Source organism: Aaosphaeria arxii (genome assembly GCF_010015735.1).
Source record: "Aaosphaeria arxii CBS 175.79 unplaced genomic scaffold BU24scaffold_1, whole genome shotgun sequence".
NCBI classification, from domain to species: domain Eukaryota; kingdom Fungi; phylum Ascomycota; class Dothideomycetes; order Pleosporales; genus Aaosphaeria; species Aaosphaeria arxii.
Genome location: NW_022983474.1, coordinates 892,977 through 915,392, shown reverse-complemented (window position 1 = coordinate 915,392; position 22,416 = coordinate 892,977). Strand labels below are relative to the sequence as shown.

Sequence of the window (22,416 nt, the reverse complement as noted above, 5' to 3'; positions counted from 1 at the left end):
ATTCGGCCTGAAATAATCATCCTACATCACCAACCACTGCTCATGCTCCCTACGCATTTAGCACAGCAGAACCCTTCGTCTCAGTGGCACGAACACTCCAATAGATTGGTAGCTTTTATGTGAATTTTTTCTAATGAGATTTTGCATTGTTTGCACATTATTTGTATAGTCTAGGGACGGATGATGATCATCCTTGATTAAGTTTCCAGTCTAGGTATTCTGTCCGCACGGAAAGCAAAGAAGACAGCAATAGTTCAGATCTAAAAAGTCATGGACGCCCTTTGGTCCTCTTCGGGACGCCCGACTCCGATCCACCCAGATATGTGTGTGTGACAGTGTGAGGGGAATAGGGAACAAACATCAAACCAAACAAACCCTTAATAGCACATGCTGACCATCCCGAACCAAAAGGGAAGATAGATGAGGAAGGAATGCGACATCGAAATGTGCCCATCCAAAAGTGACAAAGGAAACCCTTCAGTAGTGACTGAATCTAATAAAACCACAAGGAAACAGGGAGATAGGGAGAGAAAGAAAAAGAGAGCAGAGGGTGTCATGTTACAGGGTGCCTTTTCAACCCCATACAAAGCCCTCCGGCAAAACAGACTAGAACCGAGCTTACAGGAAGGAAATTTTTCTGTGAAAAACAGGGGTATAACCACTGCCGACCAAACACCAATGTAAAGACCCGGAGACTTGTAACTTATGAAGTAGTGATACAGATGGTGAGCAACACGCCTACTGCACAGCGGGGGCCCACATCGGCTCATTTCCCATTCTCTGCTGGTTGGGGTTGTATTGCTCGGGCTCGGTGCTGTGAGGGCGGCGGATGTTGGGGTTGGAATAGTAGATGCTGTTGTTGGGCTGTCCGTACTGAGGCTCAGGGTAGACATAGCCATTGTCACCAGAACCGGGGGAGGGCAGAGCATGTTGCGAGGGAGATTGCCAGCCCATGGCGCCCATGTGAGGGCTTCCATTGGCACTGGTGGTGCCACCAGACTGGTTGTGATTGGCAGATGCTGGGGGCTCAAGGATCTGAGGCGGGCCATAGCCGGTGGGGTGAGAAGTGATCGTGGGGCGCTGGTTGCCAACGGGCTGGTAGGACTGTGTGGTCAAGGAGGGGGAAGCACGCGGGCTGGGCTGTGGCATCTCGTTGCGAAGGTGAGGGGGGACGTTCATGCCACCCATGTACGCATAATCGGAGTTCTGGCGATGCATGCCGGGGACGACACCAGCGGGCATGCCGGCAGCGGGAGACAGTGACAATGGTCGCTCATTGGGAGAAGGTGTGCCCAAGGGGGAGGCTGTCTCAGAGAATTCATCAGCATCAGATCGGGGTGGCCTTCCAGGAGCAGCAGCGCGGGAAGCCAAAGCAGCGGCAGTGGCAGCAGCAGCCTCCTCGACGGTGCCGGTGTGGTGATTTTGATGGCGGGTGAGGGTAGTGCGACGCGTGAAAGTCTTTTGGCAATCGGCATAAGGGCACTTGTATGGACGCTTTCCAGAATGGATACGACGGTGACGAGCGAGAGAGCTTGAATCGCTGAAAGGCTGGAGTCTGGGTTAGGTCGATGATTGCAACGAGTTTATGTCGAGAGCACATACCTTTCCGCAACGCTCACACATGTGAGGCTTCTCGCCAGTGTGGACACGTTGATGCACGGTCAGGGCTGAACGCTGGATGAACTGCTTGCCGCAGTTGGGGTACTCGCAGACGTGAGGACGAATGCCACTGTGGATACGCTCTGTCGATGATGTTAGTGAGATGTTGGGGGAACATTTGGGGTCGAGGGCCCAAGCTCCTTACCGTGACGCGCGAGGTCACTGCGGCGCGCGAAGCCCTTCCCACAAGTTGAGCACGCAAATGCCTTGGGCGGGCCCGTGTCGGACGTGGGGCGACCACCAGGCTGTTGGGTCTGCTGGTCGGGCATCTGCTGTTGTCCGTATGTGTGGTCTGGCGGGTTGGGGATGTAGTTGTTGTTGTTGAGCAGGGGCATCGGGGTCTGCATCTGCGTCGGAGAAGGGTATCGCATGTTGGCACCGTTCATGTTGTGACCTGGCATGGGAGGGTACGAGGGGAGTTGTTGAGGCTGCTGGGACGAGTAACGCGACGAATCCGAGGGATGAGGGGAGACTCCTCGATCGGAGCCATTCTCTGATTTGATGCGTCCGTTCATGTAGGGCGGCGCGCCGAAGTGCTGCTGTTGCAGATCGTGCTGCATTGTGTGTTGCATGGCGACGAAGAGCGGGCCTATTTCCTGTGAACGATGTTATTATTATTGTATCCAACAATGTACAAGTTTTCTTCGACGAGCGTTGCAGTGATGGGACGTGTAAAAATCCGATGTGACCGGGCGATGGAAAAAGCAAGCAGGGGGAAAAAGTTGTAGACGCGAGAATGAGGAAGGGCAGGGCGTACGAGATCAGAGGCTGCGTGCCAAGCTTCTTAGCGGTAAACCTGGCAGAGGAGGGTGAGGATGGCTGCACAGAACGGCGAGGATCGAAGTCGCGTTGATTGATCACGGCAGTATGGTGGTAGTGGTGACGATGACTTTGGTGATGGTGATGATGGTCTTCACCGACAGAGGTACTCGAGGTGGTCCGTTCTGCACGTCGAAAACTAGGTCGGACCGCGTACAGGTCAATGCTGAGGGGTGCACTAAAGATAATGGCGAGGTCAGTGATGTCGAAGACAACAATAGAACGAAGTCGCAAGCAACAATTTGCGCGTCGAGATGGGTTGGGAGAGTTGTCGAGCTGGTTGTACGGCTGGGGGTGGAGTTGAGTTTTTTTGAGAGAGGAAGGGAAGAAAAAAAAAGGAGGCAATGGGGCGACGGGGAGACCAGCAACGGACGGGCAGAACGCGGAAGAGAGAGTAGACTCCAGAGGGGACAGGGGAAGTTGACAACAGAAATGGCACGTACCTTTGGTGAGTTAGAGGGTTGAGAGAGGGATGGAATAAATTGAGGATGAAGGAAGAGCGCAAAAGAAAATGAGTGAGGAAGTAGTAGAGTGTAAGAAAGTGAGAGAGAGCGTGTGTTGGGTGTTGGGTGTTGGGTATGTGTTGGTGTAAGTGTAAGTGAGAGAGTAGAGTGAGTGAGTGAGAGAGTGAGTGAAAGGTACAAAAGGTACTTCTTCCCTCTGTAGATGCGCGTGTTGGAAATGCCTGAATAGGCGCTAATCCCGAAGCAGAAACCGGCTACTTCCGAGTCGTGGTGGTGTTTTCTTGTAGGTGAAGATGTGCAGTGAGCTTTTTTGGGGAGTGGAGAAGGGTGGAACAGAGTGAGAGGGGAGAGGTGGTAAGGGTATATAGCAAACCCTGGGTATTCACTCTGGACAGAGTCTGGACAGAGAGTGTAGGCTGTAGGGAATGGATGGTGGATGGTGTGTATGGAGTAGGGGAGTGAATAATGACACTGAGAGACGGCGACAGAGAGAGAGAGAGAGAGAGAGAGAGACAGTGAGCGAGGGTGTGCCAGCCAGAGTCAGTGCCACTTTTACGGGGGCGCGGAAAGGATTGATTTAGGGTGGGAAGAGAGGAAGAACTAGCTAACTAGGAGGGTAGGGTAGGGTAGGGAAGGGTAGGGTAGGGGTGGTGGCACCGATGGGTATGGGTATGGGTATGGGTAGGGGTAGGGGTACCTAGGCAGGTTACTGTAGTAGGGTAGGTACCTAGGTATTATTCAAGGTAACTGAATAGGGACCTAGGTATTGTACAAGGTCCGAGTTACCTAGGGGAGAGAGGGGATTGTCATTACCGTAGCACCTTGATACCTAGGTAGGTAACCTCGTGGACTTGTCAATAAGATTAGGTCACGTCAGTCTGGGTTAGGTGGAATTAGGTAGATGCTGTTGGTTGGACGGATGGATGAATGAATAAACGAAATAAACGAATAATAGATGGATGGATGGATGGATGGATGAATGGATGGTTGGTTGATTGGATTGTTGGACTATGAGGTAGTCCTTCAAGGCTTCGTGCCTGTTGCCTGTGCTTAACGATAGAGGGGGGTAGAGGGGGAGGAGGGGTGGATAGAAATGGTGGTAATAGAATACTGTGTAGTAATAGGAATGGTGGTGATGCTTACGCTGTACTGACTGGTAGCTGCGCCTTGATATTATTCTTATTATTATGGTGATGATGACGATGCTGATGATGGATGATGATGATGGCAGTTGATGGCGTTGGATGCTGGTACTCGAACAAAATACCATTTACTCAAAATGCCCCTCGAGATAATATCCTGAATAGTGAGGCAATGGACAATTGGACATCGACATCCTATTGTCATGGAAGCGAATAATCATAATAACCTTAATGCTTCCATTCCTTCGTTTCTCCCCCCTCGTCAATCGCGATTCTCTGCTGTCACTCTCCCAAGTAAACGCTTCCTATCAGGGACACGCTCGACCTCTAGCGGCGTCTCTCGTTCTTCGTTTTGGGCGACCTGAAACCTCCAAATCTCACCGACTCCTGATTCTTCTGCACATGCTGCACTGCCGGCAGGGATGACTAACGGCCCGTTGATTTGATTTGATTTGATTTTTCTATTTTGCTTCCTCTTTGCGCGTCTTGACCTTCCCCCCTCTGTTTAGCTCTTTGATTCTTCTTTTGCTTTTTCCATAGGGTGGAACAGAGGAAAACGGAGAAGTAGAAGCGAAGAATAGAAGAAAAGAAAAAAAAAATGAAATCCCCGAACGGCCCCTGGTCCGCGCCTATTGGATGTCACTCTATTGTCGTTTAAGCCGGATTATGCTCGCTCGCTGCTGTCAAAATTTCTTCCAAATGGTCCCGGAGGTTTAATTTAGCCCGCCCGGCCTTCCGCAAATTGGAAATTTGATGCGTGACTTTTAATGGCCGGGACACTCCCAGAATAGCTGGTGACGTTGTACTGTCGTAGGGAAAAGGTTTCTTAGCCGCTAAATTGTTCTTTCGTTCTTATTATTCATGCAGATGGTGGTGAGGTTACTCTCGGTCGTGTCGAAGGTATTATTATTATTGTTCCGATGTTGGTATTGTAATGTACAATACCTATACAGTACGTAGGCACGTTGGTATGTTTGTTATGCACGGTCGGTGCTTTGATGGCGTCCATGCTTGCAACGATATGCGTGGTGACCGTTACAGGGCCATCTCTTGCAAATCCACGGCTTTATGGCCCCGGTCTGACTTGTGCTCGATCGTGGCTGAATCGCGGCTGTCAGTCACCGACCTCATTCCTGTCCACTCGGTGGGGGAAATGGTTCATGTTGCTGTTGTTAGCTGACTGTACTCCAGCTCCCGACATGGCCAAAAAGAACACCCATGGGCAAAAGCTTACCCTATACAAGCAGGCTCGCATTCAAATCGGTTGGGTGTCGACTTGTTGCTGTTCTCGGATTTCCTCCACTCATCGACCCCTTCTGGAACAATCATACGTGGATGATGTCCTCTCGTGCTTGTTGATGCAGATGGAGAAATAGATGGGAGCAGACAGGAATCCGAAGAGTGGATCCCCATGTGCGGTGGGTGTGTGGCAGGGTTGGTGTGTGCGTCACAGCGCGTTTCTCAACAGCAGCAACAAATGCAGTGCACAACGTGAATTACGTTCGAAATGGATAGAACTGCGATGCTATTATTCCTGTTTGCAGGCATTCATCTCATCCGGCGCATGGGGATGCAGAGTTTGAGGGTATCTTCTTCATAGCGAGTGAAAATCATCATCAATCAATCAATCAATCAATCCATCAATTCCACTGCGCACAACTACAGCAATATCCTTGTGGCCATCCTTTCACACCCCAGCCAGGCGTTCACACCATCAAATGCTAGCCTCCGCTAGAGCATCAATAATGGAGCGCCCCGAGAGTGTCCATGTTTGAAGGGCGTTCGGTGGCGCCCCTGGCCTCACGAGTCGCGACATGCGATCGCTCCACTTCCCTCGCACTTGTCAGGGGCGACAGAGCTTCCATAATTGCTATTTTTTGCCATGCATCATCGTATTTGCAATTATGAGTCGCGCCATGGAGCTACGTAAACGTCCTAGGTAGAATTCATTCGACTGATCATGGAGAAAGGAGGAGAATGGTCTTTTGATCGCGACACTGGTAATTATTCTTTTCCTCTGTCAACCACACCAGTCCCCCCTGAAGACATAGGATCCACAAGATGCGACATGCAGAAGGTAACGATGGAAAATAGCAGGTGTCGACGTGTTGCAGCATGCATTCAAGCGACCTACTGTACCTACCTAGGCACTCTAGGATACCCAAATGCACACTGGAAGAACAAGGGGGGACCCGTCCATGGATGGCGGCTGCCCGGGATGTAAGCAAGGGCCATGTTTATGGAAGCCCACTAGAAGCTCCCCAAGACCTTCCATCGCTTCCAATGCTTCCAATGCTTCCAATGCTCCCACCGTTCCACCACTCTTCCAGTAGTGTGTCGTTGTTGTCGCGAGACGCCTGGGCCATCAATTGTCACAACACAAGGGACGACACGGCGAGGCGAGTTCGCCAAATGCATCTCTCAAACCTCCGTCTGGGCGGCAAGCGGGGCGACATCCTTGCTCGTGTTGTGCTTGTATGAGCATACATACCTACAACAACTGCCCATACTCGTACGCACAAAGAACGTATTGCCCTATGTATGTACTGTGTACGGAGTACAGTGTACAAACTGACTTTGAAACGTCCACATCGTCTTCCAGCCATGGACTACTAGTTGCATCAAGCCTAGTCCTGACTCCTCACTACTGGCATGAAGGATACATGAAAAGACATTGGTTACACGATGGACACTGTGCTTCAGCCTCTTGCGCTTCAGAAGCTCACCCTTGATCCTGTCTTTTATGTTGCGAACCGCAGCGGCAACGGCAGCGGCCGCAAGCAATGGGCACCGGGCAGCATCACGCTGCCTACCACGAGCAGGCAGAAGATCGAGCCCCTCCTCTGTGCATGCATGTATCCACCACCACCACTACTACCACTACCACTACCACTGTACGAGTACCATGAACCACCAATAGCATGATAGTGACACCATCACAACATCTCTACGACTGCATGATTCCAACAGCTGCAACAGTGGCAGCACAGTAAGCACACTCCACACTGCCTGTTACCAATTCAACTCGACACTGGTGACTGCATACGATTACAATCCTTCATGCTCGAGACGGAGCTTGCCGGCTCAGAAAGGACGCAGCCAACACATCCGCGCCATGTTCTACACCGATTCTGGTTTGTCTTCGGAATCATCAGCGCTCCTCCTCAAATATGCCAATTCGCATCCATCGTGATTCGCACCTGCATACTTGGTGTTACGTTCTGGTTCGGCAGAGTACGAGTGGAACATGCAATGTATCCAGCACATCGGACCGATACGTATCCATCTCGCTCCGCTCTGCTCCCCTCATCGGAATAATTCGTGATCAACACTGTTGTTGCGGGGAAGATCATCTGCGTCAGCATGGACACAGTGCGATCGTTCCAATGACTTCAGGCCTTCTGCTCACGGCATGTTGTAACCATCGGATGCCGTGGACGCTCTCCGCTGCTATAGAGGTCTTTCGCCTCTATAACCTTAGCCGTGACCCCCGATCCAATCTGCTCGCACGCGTCCAGGGCCAGGCGCCACTGCGTCAGCAGATCGAACCCCTAGCTCTGATGCCAAGGTTGTTATATTGTCGATTGTTGAACGACCAAACATTAGAAGGATTGTACGATTGAATAATTGAACAATACGGTCGACGATGCTGTGTGACCAGGAAGTAAGGAGTCCACAGCTCCAGTCTAAATCGCAAGGCGACTACATGTATGTACACAAGGCTGGATATTGGTGGTCATTTTGCAACCCACGCGAGTCATCCCTGGGCGACGAGGTTGGGCTTGTGAGTGTCAAACGATACTGCATACCGTCCCTCCACCAGAACCCGGCTTCCCCAAAACCTTCCATGGGCCTTCCTTCAGATCCGTCTGTGCTTGGGTGACACGATATCACGATGGGGCGCGCGGATAGCCCGGGCCACTCGACAGCCTCATGCTTTGTGTCGGAAGCAGATCTCCATCAGTCCCGCTCTCCGTGATGTGCTCTCACCACCACCGGCAGACATACCTTGGATCGTATGCTGCTGCGGAATGCTTGCTCGGAGCGATGATATAACATTTCGTAAACTTCATGCGACAGCCGGATGATAGGCACGCCTTCATCTCGGGGAGCGACAGCCGCTGCCAGAGGAAACAAACTTCTGCAACTCTGAGTGGAGGATTTCCAGGGTGACTTCGTGCTCGCTAATTGTGCCTACCAGCCTGTACACAGTATGCACGCCGTGGGCCTGTCAGGAAATACCGTTTAAAACTGCGACAGAGATCCAACACGCACGGGCGTTTCATCGCCGCTTCTGCCGCTTCTGCCTCCTGTTCATCGCACTGCTCTTCGCTAGAGCGTGTTTTAGGCCTCCTTGGGCTTTGGGTCCACGTCGTTGATCATCATTCGCAGTACCGGTATGGATTGGGGGGTGAAGGCGAGGTGCAAAGCCAAGGCCTACTACTGTTGCTACCTACTACATACTGTACACCGGGCGGTGTGCGGTGTGCGTATGTGTGTGCGTGTTCCTGCTCATGTACATGTGCTGTTGTGCGAGAAGCTCATTGACGAAAGCTGTGAGCCTGCGTTCTTCAATACACTACTATGTGGCTTTCCAATCATTATTATTTCACTACTAGCAAGATTGCGGGCCGGCTGGTGCTGACTATGCGACAGCACCGCAGGATGGTCAACACCCTTCCCTCCTCTCCATATCCCTAAAGTCCCGGAGAGCATGACCCTACGCCGTAAGTTTGTTAGACACTGGCGCCGCTTCACATCCCAGTTTTAAAGCTGTAAGGCGGCAACATTATCCATGCGCCCTTCTGGAAGCCTTCTTCTTTCGTGTTAGCGGACCTGTCCTGTCGGGTACCCTCCTAAATTGCAACCAGCCCAAGATGGTTGCAGAGAGCGCCCTGTGCCATCGATGCATGATGCGTGATGCGTACTGCGCGCAGTGCAGGGAAACCTTTCTTCCCTTTCCTCCCCCCATCCCCTGGTTGATTTCTAGAAGATTACCCCTTTTACCACAATTTCCCGGCGGTCGAAAAAGGAGCTTGGGCTGATTGTCTCCTCCTTTCGTCATCCCGCGCCGCCCACAGCCTGTCTCGCGGCCAGTCCGCTCTCTTTGACAGTCAGTCGGAACTCTCTCTCCTCCATATGAGGTCCGGCCTCTACCACAACAGTCGCATACATGGACGTGTAGGCGGTTGATCTACTGGCTAATGGATTGCCACCTCTCGCTCTCCTTGTCGAGCCAAATGATGTCAAACAGATAAAAGGGGAGGTAGGTGCGGTAGTGTGGGGAGGGATTGCTATAATTACAACCTCATTTTCATGCATCACGCGCTCAACATCGAGAATCGCCTATCCTCCCAATCCTCCCACCCAACTTCCCCCTATCGTATGAAGATCTCGATTCGTAGAATAAACGTCAATTGGGACACACTCCTTTCGGCGACACTTTTCCCCATTGAACGACACAGTTGTGAGGCCGCCGACCAGAAATAACTTTACTTACCCCTATTACGGAGTACCAAACTACCTAGCCCATTATTGTTATCACAGGTGGGCGATGCCTTTTGGGGGATCCCCCGTACTATCCATAGGTTAGAGTCAACATCCCACGTTCGTCGTTCAACCAATTCGTTGCAGAAACACCACATATCACATATCACATATCTAGATATCTACAACATCAACTGTACTTACGTACGAGCGTTCGTGCGGTACGTGTGAATCGTGCGCGGTCGTGCATGCCTGTCCTGTCAGCTGCCGTCCCGAGACAGTGGAATACCAAACACAGTCTCCCGTCTTCCTTTCCCCTCTGTCGCTCGAACTGGACAATATGTGACCCAAGCCCAAAGCCCCTCTCCAAGGACTTCTAATCGTCAATGCAAGGATTCTTCGCTTGCGAGGAAAGGGAACTCCCCATTTCCGCTTGTGGATTATTCGTGGATTCCGACTTTGCGATTCTGCTCGAGGAAGAGAAATTGTGCAGTGCATGATTGGAACTATCATCGAGATAGGTTGCTGGTCCAATGAATTTTTACCATTTAGAGTATCATATAGTATCAGATACCATTCTAGCATAAGAACAAGCAAACAAACAGATAAAACAAAGCCATTAAGACCCCTCTCTTTATTCCCTCCACCGGAGCTTCTTCCGTACGTATGTACGCACATACATACAACTTCACACCACTAAATTCTCACACCCACCCTTCCCTCGACTTCCACCTCACATCTCCCCACGAAAGCAAAACTAAACTCCAAAACCCCACGTCCACAAACTCAAAGTAACCCCAACAATCCAGGACTCCACCAAATCAAATCAACCATTCCCTCCCCTACCTCCTCCTCGTCCAAAAAGGTGGAATACACGAGAAACAACCAGGCCCACCACGCATCCGTCCTTTCCATCCTTCCTTCCTTCCTTCCATCTCACGCGCTCACTCGCTCTCACTCGCCACCAACACACATATGTACCACAGCGCAGGCGCAGGGTCCCTATAACATCTACCTATAGTTACAGTAGTTACACAATAAAAGACGTTGTACCGGTCGGTCAGCTGAAACACGTCCTATCAACTCCTCTCCTCCCTCCTCCCTATCCCCTGCAGAATAATAGGTAAGAAGGAAGAAGGCAAAATAAGGAAAAGAAAGGAGCACGGACCTGCGAGTATGCAGTCCTGTCACAGTCACAGTGTAGTATGTAGGAGTGATCGTAGGTAGGGTTATATGGGTGTGTGCTATAAGAATGAGAGGGAGGGTGAAGGTGGAAGGGACGTGGGCATGTGGGTGTGTGGCGTGCGGTGAGATGGATGGACGGAGGGTGTTGTGGTGGATTGGTGAAGTTTTGATGTACGATTATGTGACGGCGTAGGTATGTCCGTGTGCCTGTATGGGGACTCGTAGATGATTTGATGGTCTAGGGGGCGTGGAGGCGGGGAGGAGGGAGTGGTGCTGTTTTCTCTTTTTCTTGGGGTAGTTGATGGGGAGGTTTCTTTTTGGTGTTGGAGGTCGGTGGCGCGTGTACATACATGTACCTTAGGTATGCATGTGTTAAGTTTTTGGTTTTTCATAGGTATGTACTTGTTTTATATGTAGTCATTCACTGTATACAATTACACGTGTTGTCAAAACACGAACACCAAGAAAAACAATTTCGGTCTCGGTCACTCGATTTGAGATTATGTATTGCACGAGGATAATTTATGATATATGATATATGATATATGAAGAATATGGTGTTCTTTTTTTTCCATTTTATCTGACATAAAGGTAAATAGGTCAATACGCTTATATAACTGATAGAAAAAGAAATAGATGTTATCGTATCCTTTCTACGTCTGGCTTCAGTTGTACATATATGTACACGCATGCGGACAAGCTAAAATAGACAAAAAAAAGCAACTATGCTCTGCATGCGATGTAATTGAGCTGATATCATAGTAGGTAGTAACCCTGCGTTGGATATCTGTCAATGTTACAGGAAAGGCAAAGGCATACCTCTACTTATGTGTCACTTTTTTCTATGTTTGTGTTCGTGCTATTTTTATCGATCTAAAGTCTTCTGGGAATACGGTTTGGAAGTCAAATTAGTATTAGATACGATAGCATAGCATACGGTCACACAGTAAAGAAGTAGATATCTTGGATATTGTCATATAGAAGGGAGGATCTTGGAAGACCCGGAATTTGATCATTAGAGTTCGTCTAGTTATACACTATATACACACATATATTCAGAAAATGCCGCAGGATTTGGAAATGCTCATCGTGATGTTGGAAAACAAATAGCGTCGAAAAAAAGGGGAAACCCGGTAAGAAGATATTTTTGTCTGGGCGTAGTGGAATAATATGCTGTCAAGTTCGCCATGATTTTTTCGTCGTCGTCTTCTCTTTCTTTAAACCCTTGGGACGCCTCCGGTGCCGAAGAGCTCCATATGTATCCTCTCGCTGGGGACGCCGAGGCTCTTCAATTGCTCCTCCATGCTCAGCATGAAGTCTTTGGGTCCGCAAGTATAGTACTCGGCCTTGTTGTCGCCGGTGAACAGCTTATCGCTGCCGACCTTGGCCAGTTCGATGCGGCCCTCGATGTCGTAGTCTCGGCCCTGAACGTCCTCGGCCTGGGGTTTAGAGGAGAAGTAAACCGTCTGTACGTTTTCGTTGTTCGCAGCGAGGCTGTCAGTGTGTGCCTTGAAGGCACGATGGTTCGAGTCCCGAGCGCCGTGGATCCAGACGATGGGGCGGGAGGTCTTCTGTGCGGCGAGGTGGGTGAAGATGCTGTTGAGGCAGGTGAGGCCGACACCGGCGGCGATGAGGACGACGGGCGCGTCCTTTGCGATCTTGTCCTCGTCCAAGAAGAAGTCGCCCCACGGATGTGAGACCTTGACGATGTCGCCTTCGTTCTTGGTCTGGTGTAGGAGGTTGGATAGGTAGCCCTCGTGCGTCATGCTCTTCGGCTCGCCAATCTCGACGCCGGCCTCCTTCTTCACGCTGATGCGGAGATAGCTCTTTCCAGGTGCGTCGCTGAGACTGTACTGTCTCGCCTGCCACACGCCCAACTCGTCGACGAAGATGTTCACGGAGATGTACTGTCCGGGCTTGAAGATGGGGAGCTTGAGGGCCTTGTCGACCGGCTCTAGATAGAAAGAAGTGATCTGCTCCGACTCCTTTTCCTTCTTGGCGATGGTGAATTCCTTCCAGTCGTCCCATTGCTTCGTTTCCTCGTACATGGCCGCCTCCTTATTGATCATGATGTCGGCCAATTGCCAATAGGCGGCACCCCAGGCGTCGAGGATCTCATCTGTGCATGCATCACCGAGGACGACTTTCATAGTCTCCAAAAGGTGCTTGCCAACAATGGCGTAGTGAGGGGCGCGGATGAACAGACTGGTGTGCTTGTGGCAGATGAGTTCCACGGCTGCGGAGAGGTTGCCGAGAGCGTCGATGTTGGCGGCATATGCGTAGAGAGCTCCTGCGAGAGCGGCAGGTTGGTGACCAGTGGACTGGTGGGTGTTGTTGAATATGTTCTTGAGTTCCGGGTTGGCTTCAATCATGTCATGGTAGAATTTCGTCGTGATGGCGAGGCCGTGTGCTGCGAGCACGGGAACGGTGGCCTTGATGATGGCGACTTGCTCTGGTTTGAGTGCTGGAGCCATTGTGAGGTTGTCTTTGGTTGGTGTCGTTGGTGACTGTATTGGAGAATGATATGCAATTATGTGGATACGACTTTGAGGAATCGATCTATATCAAATATGAAGTTGCTTTCTAGGGAAGATGTAAGAGTAGATGATCTACAAATTGATGAGTAGGTAGCTAGATCGAATTCTTAGAAGTCGTTCTTGTGAATATATATATATTTTTCTATATAAACCGCGAAATCGATTCCGACTATGTCCATTACCATTCCTTACTTATCCGTATTGTGTACGCTTTCTCCGCGGAAACGGGGCTAAAATGCATGTAAAGGACCACACCACCTGTTTTGTGCTGGCAAGCAAGTCGAGTGAACCTGGCAAATGGGAACGCATGATTACTCAAGCTTGCAAACGTTACATAGCCCGTTGGGCGACGACGCCATAAATTTCTGGCTGTCGTCTGAAAAAAGTTCCGGCACGTGGAATTGTTAGACGCGTGGTCCGTGAATTCCGCCTGCCGCTCGGAGTCTAGGTCGTTTATGGTTTGAGGCTGATGAAATTGTCGGGTCCCTGCTGATCGCGGCCAGCATCTCGGTCGAGGAACAAGTATTTTAGTCTACACTATTGTGACTACATTCGAGAACGATCGTTCTGTATTGCTTGCATGTGCTCCATAGAGTCATCTAGTAGGATCTCGTACAGTGGAGTTCTGTCTATGTGCTCCTCTGTAGCATCATCATCGTTGATTTCGAACTGACTGAACAATATATTCAATAAGTTCATTGAATTGGGACAAAGCATAGTATTGCGCATACCATGGCCAGATCAGCATCGCAGTTCGCCTTCTATTACCCCATTAAGTGCATACACAATATGATGCAAAGTTTGTGTGTTCCAAGTCCACAAAGCGTAGATCAGTTGCAGCATGATGAATATGACTAAATGTCAGACCACCAGACGACGACGCAAAAATCGATGTGCACATCGACGGTTGAATCTACTCGGGCTCGCACGTTCGGGGGATGAGACGCCGGTCCCGCCCGGAGTAAGCGCTGTTGCAACAATAACCATTGGATGAATTGGCCGACCCTGCCCTGTAAGTATTTGAAATGGCAGCGTGCTGGCGTGATATTTTTGGCGCTGTGTAAATATCAAAATATGGGGTATCTCCGCGGCAGCGATGGAATGGACATGTTTGTTGACGACTCCCATCTAATTTGAATTCTTGCCACGACAGTTTTTCCTCTCCTCTATCTTCCAGTCTTTGCTGTTGTCTTTGCTGCGATGCATCGCAGGACTGTGAAGACCCTGGTGTTCTTTATCTGAGGAACCCCGCGATACGAGCGCCACAGTACGATATCAACGACGTTGATATGCACCGGCATTAATCATCCACGCCGTCTCTGGAAAATCGTACGAACATTCTAAAGATACGAGAGTAGTAACCAACAACAATAGTGACGTCATAGAATCACAACTCTGCACTGCCTATGAATCTTTCACAACGGTGTTGTCTTCGGATTCTTCAAATCAGTCACAAGGCTTGAAAATGGTAGGCACTATGGTCTGGGAAATATACTCGCTGCTCTATTGTGTATATCGTCCAATCTTGTCATCACGCCCAAAGGTCTTTCCAAGTAGGCACCATGCACGGCAAAGCAGTTCCAAGGTTTAGTTCAAGGTAATATTATACTAAAAGTCTTCTGAAAGGTTTCCTATTGTACATTTTTGAAGAATTGAATATCGCTGATCCAATCGTGCACCACATCCTAACACAGAACTGGGGGGAAATCTATATAATTGGAAAACGAGCATTCGGCGTTTGTGCGATAGATCCACTTCTTCTGCTGTTGTTTTTGGGTTGTTCGACCGGCAAGTAGTGGTATCGCACTCGAAAGGAAATGTGAGGAAACGCCGAATACCCTAAAGAAACATGGTCCTAGTCTTGATTTTGTGCTCGCCGGCAAGATGAGTACCACCAACCATCATCTTCCAACGGCCGCGCTTATGACATTACGGTAATAAGAGACACTCAGATCGGTGGAATGTTTGAGCCACAAGTCCTCCGTTAGTGGCAGTTTGAGGATGCGTTCTCGCTGAGTAGGCTACAAATCGTTAGTTCAATCTGGATCCAAATCTTAACCATGACACACGTACCTGGTTCTTCGCGATCAAACCTGCAACTACTCCACCAATTTCTGTGAGAGCGACACGCTCCTCAAGTCCGCTACCCTCCCAGTGATCTCTTGCCACTCCTTCCAAGGAGCGACAGAGCTTGGTTAAAAGAGCACCTATCTCGGCATTAAGTTCCTCGTCAATGCGATAGCTCGATTGATTGCTCGTAAGGTCGAGTAGGTGGATGTAGTCAAAGTACAACTGTCCTCCTCGAGCCCAGCCTTGGACCGGCTCCTTCTGGTACGAGGCGCGGCCACGGGTTGACATAGACATGTTATCGTCAATAGGGCTGCTGGGCGGCGTGGGCACGAATTCACCTAGTAATTCGCGAAGAGAGTCATAATCGCGGGAAATGATCGACTCTGGGCCAACGCTACGGCAAACAACCTCGTGAGCTTCTTCAAGCTCACCAGCCTTGATGAGGTGGCTGGCCTGCTGCACCCCATCGCCTTTGATCTTCGCTTGCAGTGCTGCAGCTGCATGGATCCACTGAGGTGAGAGACAAAGTTCATCTACGAGGTATCTGTAGGTAGAATCGGTCTCGGCTACTGCGTAAGTGTTCGAGTACTGGTTCAACATTGAGCGGATGTAATGCTCGCGCATAGGGCTGGATGAAAGATGACAGTAGACGAAAATAGCAGTCGTCCAATGCTCGGGGGTATGCAAAGACGAGGCGTAGGTGAGAGTAAGTTGGTCGCTGACCTCAGTCAATGGATCTTTGGCTTGCGTATCCTTCTCGTTGACAGAGGCAATTGAAGACATGAACGACGAACGAACACCATCGACGAGGCGATCGGTAGGCATGCTGACCCTACGATCCGTCCATTCATCGACGTCGTCGTGGCGGGATTTGAAGAGCTGGAAAAGCTGGAACGAAAAGCGGGCATTAAGCGGATGGCCAGAGACATTCTGTGGCGCCAACACATCTTCAATATTGGCGGCTAATTCGAGTTTTGAAGATGCATATAACTTGAGAATACCCCATAAGATGTCCTCGCGATCGGCAGCATCCTTATCGTTCCAAGTCATAGGTGCATCCTGCTCAACAAACCAAGGCACAGGTTTCACTTCCTCCAAACCGTCACGAAGCGCGTCGGCGTACTGTGCTACTGCCAATTCGATTGGCTCGTCAGCCAGGATGCCGTACCACAGACGAAGGCCAAACGCGCGCCGCCAATCCAGATTGAAATGTTTGGCGATGCTTAGTGCTGCCAATTTGTTCTCGCGACCACCTCCAATCTTCCCTTTGGACTGAGCGCAATTGCCTGAAACAAGTTCGTAGAGGGCACGAACTGTGTCATCCATATCGGAGAGAACGTCCAGACGACGCCATTCGTCGATCTGGGTGCTCATTGTGGCACGTGTAACCTGGTCACCACCAATTTGAGCTACCATCGTAGCGAGTCGTAAATCGTAGCCAGTGAGTAGGGCATGACAGGCGTCCGGGACATTGTGACCGCTGAGATATGCAATGGCCTTTTCTTCGGCAGAGTTGGCTTCTTGCGCATGCCTCTCCGCATCGGTAAAGACGATGGACTGCCAAAAGTCGGAGAGTTTTTCCTTCCTGAATTGTTCACGGTGTTCCTTAAACACTTCTGGCGTCATGTCGGTGGGCTGACGATCGTCCTCATCGAAGAGGATGGACAATAACTGCCAGGCTTTATGTTCATGCGAACTTGCCGGGGAATCAGTGATCATGGCCTGCGCTAGCTCAGCGAAGTCTAACGGGGCATTTGCCGTGCTGAGCCTGGCATATGGGACATTGTCCAACAGAGTGACCTTCGTCCGCTCCTTCTGCAGCTTCAATGTGTCCGTGACTGAATCGGGGAAAGAAGGAAGCTTGGTAGCCCGAATATCCAGTGTGGCGCCCACGATTGGCTCTAAGATAGTCGGGAAAATGTTATCCTCGAGCGATGTTGAGCCCTTGGCAGCGTAGACAAGAGAGCCGGATCCATTGAAATGGGGTTTGTTGCAAGAGTGAAAGTCTCGGTCGTCTGCGCTCAGCTCATCGAGGTCGCGAGATGTTTTGGGTCGTTTAGAATACGGTAACTGCAGACAAGGTTTTAGTAAAACTTGTCCTGATCAATTGGTTGCTACATACAGGGGAAGGACTCAATGTCCAAGGCTACAATCTGTAAAGGAAATAGAACCCAAGACAGCCTGCGCCCAACAATGAAATCACAACGCTAGGGGGTAGGGAAGTCAAACCTCGATGCCATGTCCACCCCGCTTTGATCCGAATTTATCTGTTCCTTCCCACAATCCTCCGAGTAACTCCATGTGTGTTGGAATGATCGATTGTTTGGCGGACTGACTAAGCTTCAAGGTATTTTCGTCCTGTTCACGTAGGACTTCGCCTTGATTTTGTCTTAGTGCTTGCCGATCCTGTTTCTTTGGGCTGATGGTGCGTTGAAGTTGACTCGCCCAATCATCATCAAAGACCAATGGCCCCTTGGAGGGCGTTCCAAGGGTAGGTCGAAGTATCTGGCTGTTCTTAAGGATTGATTTTGGCATGACCGAATCCTTGAAGGGATCCGATTGTTTAGCGGGCACTGGCTCCGTGGTATGAACCGGTACAGAAAAGGAGCCTGCCATGTCCTGATCTTCCACCGATTCGGATTCACTCTCTTCAACGTAGTCGGCATCTTGCTGACCGTCAAGTGAACCCACGGAGCGCTCACCTAAAAAAGACTCGGAAGTAGAGTCCATTGTTGCATCTACATCATCCTCGTCGTCTTCTTCGTAGGGTACTTCGTCACCGAACCCGCCAGGGACACTTGCACGAGACCGTTTGCCTTTCTTGAAATCAAAAGTATCATCAGGGCTAGACTGGGTGAAGCTAGCAGGTGAGTCATTCTGAGGCGTAGCAGTCATGCGTTCGGAACTTGGCTGCACTGGTGTGTCTGGGACTGCACTGAGTGGACTAGTACCATCGTCCTCGTCACTGCTGTAGAGATCTCCATCATAATCCAGTCCGTAGGAACTGAAATGGGGAACGGTGAAAACCCACTCTCCAGTTGAAGGGCGGTAGTCCTCGAAAGTTGTGCCACCGACACGCTTCAGGCGCTCTAGGTGCTTCACGTCCTTCTTTCCAACCCGATTGCGAGGCCAGGAGTTCGCCAGGGTGATTCGAGAGAAGTGGTTTAGGCCTGAGCCTCGGGCGGGCTTGGGCACAGTCGTGGTCTCTCCATACACTGTAGCGTTACGGGTGTTCAACTGAACAATATCACCGAAGAGCTTGTCGAGATCGACGGCGGAGAGATCGACGGTCTTTCCAGGGTTGAAAACGATCTGTCCAATCTGGTGGCGGCCAATAGTGAAATCCTCAACGCGAGACAACTGATCACGGTTCATCCTGCGCAGCTCGGTCATGCTAGGCTTGGACCAATACTCTCCCGGTTTAGGATCAGCAACCGGTGCAGGCTGAGCGCTCTGGGTGCGAGGGGGGAGCGTTCGGTTCTCAGGAACAGTCGTCAATGCCTTGCCGTTCACCTCTTCCATCTCTGGGGTTCCGTTGGAAATATGATCTGTAGTCCCGTTCACGGTTGCGGAAGAGTTGGAGGGAGTGGGTTCTCCCGAAGAGCGTTCAGAGTCAGGGTGGACCACGATTTCCGTTCCGGTGACGCCATTTGTAGCAGTTCCGTTCGTGCCATTGGGCTCAAAGGTGACCCGCTTCTTGTCAGAGGAAGGCTCGTCGAAGAGAGGCACACGGTTGATGGATCGGTTGATGTTCAGGCGTTTAAGGCTTCCTCCCGCATACGGACGGCCGTTACCTGAGAATGCACCGGGCGCAAGGATACTGGTCTCCGGGGTGAAGCTGTTACGAAGATTGCTAGTAGACAGGCTCTTGCCAAGTGTGCGCGAGACACTGTTGCCAAGGAATCCATTGGAATAACCTGGGCTAATTTGACTAGATGCACTGTTGGGAGTTCCATACGTAGAGTAAGAGAAGCCAAAACCTCCTCCGCCAATTCGCTTATTCTGGGGGGTGAGAAGGCGCGTTGAGGCAGACGGGTTGATCTTGTGCTGAGGAAGCACTGCACTCTTCCGGTTCTTCTGGCTGCTTGACAACGGCGTGGCGAGGGGACCAGGGCTTTGTGTTGGCGTAGCGAGGCCGGCAAACAGATTATCGTTTCCATATGGGTTGGTGTTGATAGAAGTCTGTAGCAATGAGCCCCCAGAAGCACCAAAGAGGCTATTGTTGGCAGGCTGTTGGCCTTGTTGATTTGAGTTTGAGAACATCGAATTTCCAAGGGCTTGATTGTTGTTGTTCTGATTCATGCTGCCAAAGAGGCCTCCACCAGTTGTGTTCGTGGTACTAGTACCGAACAATCCACCAGGCTTCTGCTGATTTTGGTTGCCGAACAAAGACGACCCTGCTGCAGGCTGCTGGTTATTTTGTGTATTCAGGCCACCGAACAGACTTCCACCAGTTGTCCCAGTGTTTGCAGTGGCCCCTCCAAAGGGATTCGTTCCTGTTGTAGCTGATTTGTTGCCGAACAAACCTCCTCCAGCGGCAGCGTTATTAGCTGTGTTTCCAAACAATCCTGATTGCTGTTGAGTCTGATTTGCTTGGTTGTTGAACAATCCCCCGCCAGTTGCGTTGTTGGCCGCTCCACCGAAAAGGCTACTTCCCTGGGTCGTGGTTTGGTTGTTCTGGGCACCAAATAAACCCCCACCCGTTGCTGTGTTCGTTGTAGTAGAGGCGCCAAAGAGACCCGGCTTTTGTTGGTTTTGCTGATTGTTCTGACCACCAAAGAGACTATTGCCACCGCCTCCGCCAAACAAGCCAGTGCCAGTGCCAGTAGTAGTTGTCTGCGCAGAGCCGAATGCTGGCGCAGATGACGTTTGGTTCTGTTGCCCGAAAAGACCTCCCCCTGTGTTGTTCGTGGATTGCCCGAAGCCAGTAGTTGTAGTGCCGCCACCAAAGGGGTTTGTGTTGGTTGTATTGTTGGAGCCAAAACCCCCGAAAGCTGGCTTGGCCTGGGTTTGGTTTTGACCGCCAAACAGCCCTCCTCCAGTGTTGGTATTAGTGGTGTTCGAACCGAAACCTCCGCCTCCCGTACCAAAGCCGCCTGTCGTATTGGACGTAGCCCCTCCGAATATGGATCCACCGGTATTGGCTTGCGATGTAGATGTAGAGCCGAACATGCCGGTGGCGGGCTTGTTCTGTCCAAACAGTCCGCCTCCGGTGGTATTGTTCGAGCTGCCAAAGGTGGTTGTATTATTTTGGCCAAAAGCTGAGGTTGTGTTCGTGTTTCCACCACCAAACAATCCCGTAGAGTTGTTGTTGGCTCCGAAACCACCGGATGTATTGGTGTTGGTGTTGTTTCCAAAGCCGCCAAAGCCGGTATTCTGACCAAATGCACCGGCTTGACCATTCTGGTTACCATAGCGTCTTCCCTGATTGTAGTCGACAACTCTCAGTTCCTCTAGGGAGAAGTTCTGATAAGGCTGCTGGAAAGTGATTGTTTGGTAATGTTGAGTTCCACCAGCCGCGGTCCCGTCCTTCTCTTGAAAAGCAGTGAAGGGGGTGCCGGCCGTGCCATTGTTAGTGTTGGCTGTGTTTCCTGCACCGAAAGCATTTGTAGATGTGGACCCGAAACCACCGGTTGTATTGTTCGAACCGAAGCCACCGGTGCCAGTATTTCCACCACCGAATAGGGTCCCGGTGCCAGTACCAGTAGAGTTGAATCCGGTCTTGTTCTGACCAAAGAGCCCAGTGTTCGTGGTATTGCTTCCGAAGCCCGTGGAGGTGTTTGTGGTATTGTTGTTTGATCCAAACCCTCCAAAGGTTGATCCAGAGCTAGCTCCACCGAACAGATTGCCAGTGTTGGTTGATCCAAATGGTTTTGAGCCAAAAGAGGTGTTCGTGTTGCTTCCGAAGCCGCCTAAAGAAAATCATATGTTAGTAGATGTATTGAAAAAATAGTACGTAACTTTCCGCATCCATCTAATTTCGATATCTCTGGATACGACGCGAGGCTTCTCCATCACATGGAACTGAGTCGCGGACGATCTGGACGAAGAAATATGATGCGCGCTGGAACGCGCAAAGGCTCAGACCGACGTACCTCCGCCGCCTCCAAATGGGGAGCTGGTATTATTGTTGTTGCCACCACCGAAGAGGCTTCCGCCAGTGTTGGATTGACCGAAGGGGCTGTTGGTATTGTTTGAACCGAAGCCTGATCGCGTGGAGATCGAGTTAGATATCTCGGAGTTGAAGATGGCGAAGGTCGCAACATCGCGTATCAAGATACCCATCCAAACGGCATCGAGGTTTAGGAATAAAGAGAATACATACCTGAGTTGTTGTTGTTGTTAGCACCAAATCCACCGAAGGTGTTGTTGCTATTGGTGTTGCTTGAGGAGCCGAAGCCCCCAAAGCCACCGCCGCCGCCAAAAGACATTGTCGGCGCGTCCGGCGATCACGCGCTGCAGTTTATACTAGGTCAAGAGTTGGAAAGAAATGGAGGGGATCGCGACAGTATCGTCAAATGAGATATGGCAGCTGAGGTATCGGCGTTGCAGGTTCGAGTAGAAGCGCAGGTCCGTACCAACGGCTGTGACGAAAACGCGCCCGGGAAAAGGGTAAGCTCGTGGGTGCTTGCGAGAATGTATGAAAGGAATGGGGACTGCTTGAGGAGCAGCGCGATTAAAGAGTTAAAAAGGCCGTCATAAGAGAGGGGATGACGGAGGAGGAAGAGTAGTTGTGGTGGTGGTGCGAGAGTGAAGTTGTCGACGTTAAAGTTGGGGGTTGGCTTAAACAATGAGGAGCACGGACCGGTACTGTCACGTGGTACGTCAACTGGTGGACGCCCCTCACTCACACAGTGCCCAACCAGTAAGATCTCGAGCATGGACACATAAAGTGAATGTAGTAAAGGTAGTACACTGGTCTAGGCAAACAATCATGGTGGGAGTTTTGTTGAAATTGGCGAATCAAACAATACACGTCAAGGGAAGCTCTGCCTAGTCACGCTGCCTGCGTGATACCTACAGCTGCCTGATAGATGCCTAAGATGAGGTACC

At 50.6% G+C, this 22,416-nt stretch overlaps 4 protein-coding genes across 4 annotated transcripts; 1 reads left to right on the top strand and 3 right to left on the bottom strand.

Moving 5' to 3' along the window:
• Positions 1 to 738: 738 nt before the first annotated feature.
• BU24DRAFT_403768 (uncharacterized protein) lies at positions 739 to 2,231 on the bottom strand (the record flags this gene model as incomplete). The annotated part of the gene is made up of 3 exons (XM_033525599.1): positions 739 to 1,548; positions 1,603 to 1,742; positions 1,805 to 2,231. The coding sequence occupies 3 exons, from the start codon at positions 2,229 to 2,231 to the stop codon at positions 739 to 741; spliced, it is 1,377 nt and encodes a 458-aa protein (XP_033389015.1).
• Positions 2,232 to 2,378: 147 nt separating this feature from the next.
• Positions 2,379 to 3,155, top strand: BU24DRAFT_6141 (uncharacterized protein). Its single transcript, XM_033534468.1, has one exon. It carries the CDS (start codon positions 2,527 to 2,529, stop codon positions 2,941 to 2,943), a length of 417 nt encoding a protein of 138 aa, XP_033389014.1. The 5' UTR covers positions 2,379 to 2,526; the 3' UTR covers positions 2,944 to 3,155.
• An 8,577-nt stretch (positions 3,156 to 11,732) lies between these two features.
• On the bottom strand, positions 11,733 to 13,432 carry BU24DRAFT_416356 (globin-like protein). The gene has a single exon (XM_033526435.1). It carries the CDS (start codon positions 13,228 to 13,230, stop codon positions 11,974 to 11,976), a length of 1,257 nt encoding a protein of 418 aa, XP_033389013.1. The 5' UTR covers positions 13,231 to 13,432; the 3' UTR covers positions 11,733 to 11,973.
• Positions 13,433 to 15,194: 1,762 nt separating this feature from the next.
• BU24DRAFT_456721 (uncharacterized protein) lies at positions 15,195 to 21,794 on the bottom strand (the record flags this gene model as incomplete). Its single annotated transcript, XM_033531468.1, has 5 exons — positions 15,195 to 15,314; positions 15,367 to 17,433; positions 17,593 to 21,275; positions 21,459 to 21,569; positions 21,689 to 21,794. The coding sequence occupies 5 exons, from the start codon at positions 21,792 to 21,794 to the stop codon at positions 15,195 to 15,197; spliced, it is 6,087 nt and encodes a 2,028-aa protein (XP_033389012.1).
• Between the last annotated feature and the right edge of the window lie 622 nt (positions 21,795 to 22,416).

Coding starts and splice junctions, on each gene's coding strand:
- BU24DRAFT_6141 (XM_033534468.1), top strand. CDS start 2,527: ATGGTGGTAGTGGTGACGATGACTTTGGTGATGGTGATGATGGTCTTC.
- BU24DRAFT_416356 (XM_033526435.1), bottom strand. CDS start 13,230: ATGGCTCCAGCACTCAAACCAGAGCAAGTCGCCATCATCAAGGCCACC.